General features: G+C 38.8%; 1 protein-coding gene across 1 annotated transcript; it reads left to right on the top strand.

Annotated features, from left to right (window-relative positions):
• Window positions 1-1,373: 1,373 nt before the first annotated feature.
• LOC144641218 (putative protein tag-53) lies at window positions 1,374-7,632 on the top strand (the record flags this gene model as incomplete). Its single annotated transcript, XM_078500253.1, has 4 exons — window positions 1,374-1,429; window positions 2,588-2,666; window positions 3,568-3,660; window positions 4,549-7,632. Coding segments are annotated over 4 exons (465 nt in total), but the record flags the coding sequence as incomplete, so codon positions are not given.
• Between the last annotated feature and the right edge of the window lie 1,441 nt (window positions 7,633-9,073).

Raw genomic sequence — 9,073 nt, forward strand, 5'->3', positions numbered from 1 at the left:
GGAGGGGACAGGGGTTTCAATAAGTTTTGAAGTAGGCGGCTGACCCTTTCATAGTAGGCGGCTGTGACAAGGAGGGGGCCGTAAGGCCCCTCCCCCCTAGGGGGGTTTGGGGGCATGCCCCCCGAGAGAATTTTTAAATCTAGAGGCCCGGAAATGCCATTTCCTGCATTCTGGCATCCATTTCAGTACTAATTATTGATTAAGTAACAACAGCATTAGTGACAACTATTTTGAGTTTTTCAGGTGAAGTTTAATTTCAATAAAAGGATTACGTCACCCATAGAATACTGAATCTTGGGAATTTTTCATTATATACCGTAAAAACTCGTGTATAAGCCGCACGCGTAGATAAGCCGCACCTCTAAATTTCAAGCATGATTTTGAGAAAAAAAAAATAAAACCTGGCGGAAAATGCCCAGTTGATTGTGAAAAAATGCTGGATTATGAAGAAATTTCAACAATCAATATAAAGCTAAAGTTGATTCCTTTCCGATTGATGTGCAGGATGTACTATAAACACATAAACGGGAAACACTTCAGTCTTACCCAGAATTTTAGAACTTTATAGAATAAATATCATTTCTGCCAACTTTAACATTTTTGATCTTTTTCTGCCATTCGTTGACAGGTATTTCTTCGTTCATCACTGTTTTTACATCAAATTTTTCACCTGATTTTGCGCTGTGTTCGTGAAAGCGTTCGTAGCTTAGTAACCAGGCACTAGTATCCAGGCCCATCGCCAAAAGACACATGAAACGCCTGGGGGTTTAAAATTATTCACGGACGAAAAGCGTGGTTTTCGTCGCTGTTTTGAGAGGAAAAACTTTTTCAAGATGATCAGTCTCCTTGTTATTTTTGTTTGTGAGGATAGTAAAGAGCTACTTTGTCGCTTATATGGAGCAATTTTTCAGTTTTATGCGCAAAAATGCGCAGAAGATGCGGAGGATGCAGTGTGAGCGATTTATGCAGATTTATGTGGACCCGCACGGCAAAAAAAAAATGGACACAGCAAAGAAAGCGTTTTCTTTTTATTCCATATTTCATATTTAACAGGTGAGAAATTGTGTGACTCGAGAAACTCAAGGAACTCGAATGAAATTTAATGTTAGTTTATGTTAGAAGGTCTTAGAAAGTAGGCGGAGATGATTTGGAAAGTAGGCGGCGAAATTCGCCGGTTGCCGGCTTCTATTGAAACCTCTGAGGGGAACTTGCGATGGAGTAGCATATCCCATCCTGGAGGAGAAGGGGGTAGCAATCGGGAATTAAAAAGTCCAGCAGTTCTGACCACTAGGTTTGTAGAGACTTACCTTAATCTTACCCGGATCATTACATCAGACAAACAAAACCATTTTCTCTTGGAATTTTTTTCGCAGATTTCTTTTATCCAGAAGCAGTTCCTGATCCTCAACTTTTTCATCACGTTTTTTGCGTAAGTACAACTCTTAAATAACACTTGCTTTTAATGTAACAATCCTTCAATTTTCTTCCCGTGTGGCTTCTTGTTAAAAACTGTATTTATGAACTGGAAAATGGCCCTCGTGATTAAAGCAGCAACCCAACACAAGAATTTCAAAGCGTTTTCAAATACTTATACTTTTGCATTGTTCAAAACTTTGTTGGCTGCTTGCATCCGTCTGTGTTAGCTAACATGGAGCAGCAGATTTCTATTTCTTTTTCAGTTAAGTTTAAATAGCATTATGCAAGACCACTTTAGAATACGTGTATTAAAAGACCAACACTTTTGCGCACGACGAAGAAGAACGCTTACCAATCTGGTGGCATTCCTGTGATCTTTTGGGGTTCTTGTGAACACAAGCAAAACGCCTCAAAGATTCTTCGTCCTACCATTTTGCCGCCATTTTAAATTAATTATTCTGTGCTGTGCGTGCACTTCTTCTGGGTATGAGAAGTTTGCAAAATGGAGGACGTTCGTAAGAATGTCGCAGGATCTTTGTGTCTCAAGCTTATCAGCATTTAGAGAAAAGGTCTCAGATTGAATTCTTTTCATCTGAAGGCTTATAAAATGCGGGCCTGGCACACGATCGGTCAAGAACCAAATACTCAGTTTAAGTGAATTGCCGGCGTGGCGATTGTACGATTCTTGGGTCACTTATAAATATTCACATTCTCTTAGTAAAAATTTTTTTGGCTTTCATGGTTTGTCAGGACAGCATGAGCCGTAACATTGAACTGTATTCGGTGGATACGACATCATTCTCGGCAAATACTCGTAGAGATGCGCGAAAAGCTACCGATTTTAATCATAGTTAATCTATTAACTATGTTTTAACTAACCAATCAAGAGCGGCCCGATATCTTCCGAAAGCTTGCATCATCTATCTTGTTTTGTTTTGTTTTGCCGGAATTTTCGCCATTTTCGCGATGTGAAATTATGTTCCCGCGAAAAAAAGCTTAAAAAAATAAAGGTAGTTTCTCTAACTGACCGAAATATGTTGACATTGAGCTCAGTTTTCGGAGATAAACCTTGGACACGAAACAGACCTTAGAAAGTTAAAAAGCTAATATATGCGTACATTTTTGTTGAACTAGTTTGATTGAAATGTTTTTTTGTCTTTGTTCCTTGCAGGTGTTTTTTCTCGCTTTTGTTCGTAGTGGCTTTGGCATGGAAGATCAAAGTTAGATATTCAAACTACGTCATGGCAAGGGTAAGGTGGTTTTACGATATTAATTTTCTTATAAAACGCAGTAGGTAAACGTTTCTTAGTTCTTATTACACTAAATTTCCGCGACATCATACATGTAGTATATTTAATTAAAATTACTGACGCACAAGAAAGATGCCAAAAAAGACGCAAAATATTAATCTCAATACATGTCAAGTGAAACCCCTTTTCTAAGATGCTTTGTTATTTTTTTATTGTTATGTTTATCAACATCATGGTCATACACAGGTAGCCCAAGGTCGAAGGGCGTCCGTACAATGCTTGGCATCGAGTTACGCCACAGTTGAAATATAAGGATTTATATTGGAAGAAACTTGAATTTTTTTAACCTCAACGAAATTATACAAACGAATTTTGAATTAAATGTATCGTACTTCACTTCAGTCGTTTGTTACTATTAAGGTGGTTTTAAGTTCCATTACTTTAATAGCCCTCGTTTTTATAGAAAACTCGCTCGTATTTTCGACTGTTTCTCCTTTTGAAAGTCCTTGTATTTCGAGTTTCGACTGTTGCGCAGCTCTGTGCTGGCGTTCATCGAGCTTGGGCTACCTGTGGTTCTTGTGATAAGTCCTTAGTACATTGTATTGTCCTCAACTTGTCATACATACATACAGACATACATAGTTGTTTGAGTGGCCAATCTCTTAACAACTCTTTCTCGATTAAAACAAGACATGCACGCTGGTTTACTTTTCTGTTCTTTTTCAACTTACTTTTCTGGCTTGGATCTTTGATCTGTAAGGCGTAATTTAAGACGGTTTCAAAAAACGTAAAACAAATCTGCTGAAAATCGCTTAGGCCACTGCTGCGGCGTAATATCATACATCTTTTTTTATCGTTTGCTTTGTTAACAAACTGGTTGTGTTGTTTTTTTCATTGGCAGCAACGTGTTGAAGAGATGAAACTGATGGCCAGCCGACCGTTTGCTAAAGTCTGTCTGGCTTTCTCAGATCAGAAACAAGTAAAGAAATCTAAGGTAGTTTTGATAAAGGAAGAAGAATTTACAGTATTTTATTTAAAGCAAGCTAACCGTTTAAAAAAAGACCGATTTCCTTTTGTGTTTACGCGAGTTAAAATGTGCTTTGCGTCCCTTAGTCGTAGCTTTGCTTATTTGAAAGTCGATTTATAAAGTGAGCTTTAATAAATCTTACCTTATTGCCTACCGGTACTTGGACCTTCATTTCTGTTAGATTAAATTTGTCGATTAGGGCGTTCAACGTTAATGGTTTTTATATCGATCTTTCACGATTCTTCAGAAAGAAAGCCGCGACTGAAGCAGACTGAAAACGAGTTGTGATAGTGGTGCAGCCGCGTTGTTGGCGCGAAACTCTGTGCGATATAATTAAATGTAAATTGTTCGGCAAGCGGAACAATTTGCGATAAATTGTTCTGACTTTAACCAATCAAACGCGAGAATTTACGGGAGCAGTATTTATAAATAGTGAAAACCAAAGGCTCAGTTACGATGGTCTCTGCCGAACATTCGAGCAATACAGGCAAAAAAAAGTTACCACAGAGATCTCGTAGCATGGTAACAGTTTGAGTACAGCAAACAAAAACCCACCAAATCTTTAGCTCCCAAGCTGACCCCGCGAGAGAAAATGGATTTGAAATAATCTACATTTCAGTTAAAACGGGAGTTTTACGCCAGTTTAAAACAAAATGGCGCGCGTTTTAAACATTTTTACGAGGTTTGACTTTAATTTTCTCCAAAATGCTGTGGAGTTTAATCTAGGGGTCGCTAAGACAAATGAGTTTCAGTGAGATGATTCAAATGGAATTTTTAATGTTGTTGTACTATAAGTAGGTTTTTGGTACTTAACTTTTGCACTCATTGCTCGATTTTTTTTTTTTTTTGGTGCAGAAACCACCCTCTGCGATTGCTATCCAACCAATGGAAAACCAAAACGCCGCCGTGGGAGTGTTCATGATGAGACTTCCGGTAACAGATGACGGCTTCACGCCTATTGATCAGATCGGAATCTGCTGTGCAACCGCGCTAGGGACGCGCGGGGAGCCTGTTCCCCATTCCCACTCCTTGCACGTGACCAGAAGAACAGTCGTCAAGAGATCCAGCATGGTGAGATCGTGTTGCTTATAAAAGATGATCTCGTACTCAAGGCGTCGATCTTCGTGAAAGCCGAAGGTAACTCGAGGATTTTCCGAAGATGTGATGCTATTAAATTATCATAGCACAGGAGGGAGTGCCGAAGGACTATTCGGAAAATGACACCAGTTGTCTGTCTTGTAAGAATCTCATCTTGCCACAAAATGGTCCAGTCCCTGCACTCTGCCTTCCGCACCCTATACAGTGGTTGAACCCAGGCGCCTGGGGTGGACCCCTATATAAGGCGCGGGAAGGAAAGGGACTGTCACTGGACTAGCCCTGGACTAGTTTAAGTCGAATATGCGAGGTAGACAGCGTTAAATATTTGTTTAAATTGGATGCTATTTTTCAAATAAGCCTTTTGAGTAGCGGGAAATGGAATAATTTTTTTTCCTCCAGATATTATTTTTTGCTTGTGCATAATTTTGCACAAGCAAATCGATTTAATTTATCATTGTTAATAATTTTATTTAAATTAATAAAGGTCAGATATTGCGGCTGGTCTTTCAACGAGCCGTGATTGGCTCGTCGAACAATAGCTAACCTGTTATTCGTCAGCATTTCTAGCTTTCTGGTTGGTTTACACCAAAAATTGTAAAAACAAAATGGCTAAAATTTTAGGCTTATCCTATTCAGTAACGCTTGTTTTAAATTTTATACGAGGTTTCAAGGAGGATCCTAAAGCTTTTGAAGCACCACAATTATTGTTGGAGAAAAAGCTGCAAACTTTCGTTATGGTGTAAGAGTATTTAAACACCATCTCCGACAGTTACACTGTAATTTCTCTTCCTCCCCATCCGTGTAGCTATTGTACGTCGGTAAACTTGATTGGTTCTGAGCTCGGTTTCATAACTTTGCATTTTTTTAAGCATTGCTCAACGATAAAACGCACGCAAATTGCGTGTAATTTAAAACTCAATGAAGTTATACTGAAGCGAATTAGTGAAGTATTTATTATAACAATTATTTCATTCGCGCTTGTTAGAAACGAGACGTGATAACCAACTTGGCGCTGCGCGTATCGTTGGTCATTTGTCACTTCGTTTCTAACGCGCACATGTGAAACAGTCGCTAAGTAATGGTGAACCTGGCCGTTAAAGTAATACAGGCATAAAACTTAGAGGTCAGTAAAGGTTGTAAACCTGGAGCCCCACAGACATACAAAGGTTAGGGGTCAATAGAGGCACTCAATTAAAGAAGCTATGTCACACACAACGCAAAATTGGCATTTTCATTTTTCAAAATTCCCGTTCGTAATCCATCTTAATCTTGGTCAGTCGAAGCCGTCTTTGTTTATTTTTTGGTTTTTGTTACTACTTTGGTGTTTTCTGTGTTAGAAAACTGTTATATTTTGAGGTTTCCTTCAATTTATAGCTAATCAGAAAAAATGACCTAAAATACCGTGACATAGCTCCGTTAAGACTTCCATAGAAAAAAATAATAAACGGGCTCTTATTAATGGGTAAATTAACGTAGAGGTTTTAGATATGTAAAAGCTTGGCAGAAAATTGTAAAGCCGAAGGAAATTTGAAACGAAATGTAAGAAGGCGGATCACAGGCAGTGTCCAAATAGGAAGATTCTGCATGGTTTATTTCGTAAGTTGAAATATTTCATATATAATTACATGCAATGTTAAAAAAAAGTATGTAAACTAATTGAACAGTTGAACATGTAGAAATGTTTTCAAGGTTGGTTCTTATTGTAACGAAAGAAGGGCAGCTCGCTTTTTTGGCCAATGAGTTCGTCGTTTTCACTTATTGTGCCACAATATCTTGAAATAATTAACTACACACGGACACAGTGCGTCTGCTATCTGCTGGACTCATTTCTTGTAATGAAGCTTGTTCCTGGGTTGTAAAGAAATACGTTATAAAGTGCGTTTGGAACTGGCTATAAGCCAAATTCGAGAAAAGTTATTTTTACAGGTTTTTTCTCGATTTAAAAGGCAAGGTGACGTTAGAGGTCTGTTCTACATTTTTTTCTTGAAGTCTCTTTAATCACGAGCTACAACTGCTATGCGGGTGTCTTGTGAAGCGGACTGCCAGTTACAAAAATTCCTGGTTTTCACTAGCGACGTCAGCGTAAGCTCAAGAACAGAATTCCTGCCACAACTTACTCGTCCCTAGTATGAGTTCATGAGGAAAGTAGTTCGCAGGGAATGATGGGAAGGAAGTATCATCACCACATAGCGTGACCGAGTACGACTGGGGACGAGTCAGCCTCCACAAGCGCTGAGAAAAAAACGCACTAGTACCAAGATCAATATGTTTTCATCTTTTTCCGCCTTACCATTTTCACTGTCTGTATGGCCTCTTGTACTTGCGTTTAATGTACTCGTGTCGCTGGTGAAAATCAGGCTCAACAATAGGGAGAGAGTTTCTAAGAACTGCAGACCGCACTTTGAGGCAATTCGTTTCAATTGTTGCCCCTTCTACACCACAGTTTTGTGTGTGGCTAGCTAGAACTTCCATAGTTATATCGTCTAAAGCCGTTATTTCAAGGTTTTCACCCGATTTTAATACAAGTTTGTTTGTCAGAATAGTCTGATCTAGCGTGACCTGTCCCTTTTAACACTTCGTTTCCTGAAATAATTTCCTTTTTTGTAATTATATTTCTGAGAATTTTGTGGTACACAAGACATGTAAATATATTATCTAAACTACACACGAACAACGTGGAAACGACCCCTCCAGTATTTTAATCGATCAATAGCAGCTTATATTTGCTTTTAAAATCATAATTATACTTTTTATACCAAAATGTATTAACGTCAAGTTTTGTACTCAATGTGAATATGGGGCTTCTAAAAGAAAATAAAGATTACTCTCAAATGGTCAAAAGTTCACATTTGTCGTTTCTTGTGTCAACTAGTGAGCTCTTAATGTGATGAAATAATTCGAGTAAAATGGCTTGTACAGACTTGTATGGAAAATCAAATGCACTAAATATACCTGGAGCTTAGAAGCTACCGGTCTCCAATCTACCGAAATTCAGTTAAGCGTTTCCCGTTCAATAAGTGAACCTTTCCAGTAAACGGCCTCCCTATGAATGCTTTGTTTCCCCCTTGTTACTATGAGCCACTTAAAGTGCCTATGAAGTAAAAAATTTTTTTGCTTTTTTTGGTAGCTTATTATGTCTACTTTCCGAAAAGTTAAAAAAAGAATAATGTCAAAGAGAGAGAAATCGGACTTTTTGCCGCCTAAAGTGCCCTCGGTAAGACAAAACAGTGGGTCTGGAGACTGGACACGAATTTGGCTCGAATGACGTAGTTAGTGGTTCCACGGATCAGTTTACACTTAGATTTTGTTGATACACAGTGAAGTTCACTACTTCAGCTGAGATTATTGCTGCTTTTTCGTTGATAAATCGAAATCTTGTCCGACAAGAACGATATGTTGCCATCTGCGAAATTGGCAGAGCGGGTTTCTAGCAGAAATGAATCGCACAACGAAATATCGTGACACTAAATGGACTGAAGTAGCTAGTTGGACCTGTCCAACCGCCGCAAGCCGATCAAGCGCTCTTTTACACAAGCGCTGGTCGACAAGCACGATCGAACTTCGGCGAAGCAGATTCAAATGAGAAATTCCCTATAAAAAATGAATAACTAGAATTTTTATTTTTTCCAAAAGCACATACATCGACGGGCTTTGATTTTGTGAGTGGTTTCGCAGTGTCGCAATGTGCTTCGGAATATTGACACGAACGCTGCTTGCCGCGCCGAGGTTGCTTGCTTGTCGAATGTGTAAATTCAGGTTACGGTACGCCTATCCCGGTGGTTATTCGGTATTATATAACGATTTGGTGATTTTAATACAAGAAGCGATCAGTTGCTCGATCGCTTTCATTTTGATTGTGTTCTTGTGTGGGAAAGTACAGTGGACTGACATATTTCTCCGAAGCGTGAGAGTGACATAATTAAACTTGACAACACGGCAAGATAACACTTCTTCAAACTCAAGATTAGCACTTTTTGACTTCAATGAACGATACCAAAATTTCCTCTTCAAGAATAGACAGAACTGCAGTTTTTGCTCTTTATGGTTCGTTAGCTCTACGGTATATTTTCAACCGTCGACTTCTTTATCCGGATACGATAAATCCTGATTACAGTGCGTGTTTATCAGCAAATAATTCCGGCGAAGGCAGCCGTAAAATCTGTCCAAGATTTTGCGAGATCTCAGTGTATTGTTTAAAAGTGCATTAGCCATAGAATACTACCGGAACTGCAGACGTGAGTGACAACATTCGAAGCGCGCTACTTGAAAACAAACAAGCATT

Source organism: Oculina patagonica, unplaced genomic scaffold, assembly GCF_052425735.1.
Source record: "Oculina patagonica isolate OP01 unplaced genomic scaffold, crgOcupat unplaced766, whole genome shotgun sequence".
NCBI classification, from domain to species: Eukaryota; Metazoa; Cnidaria; class Anthozoa; order Scleractinia; family Oculinidae; genus Oculina; species Oculina patagonica.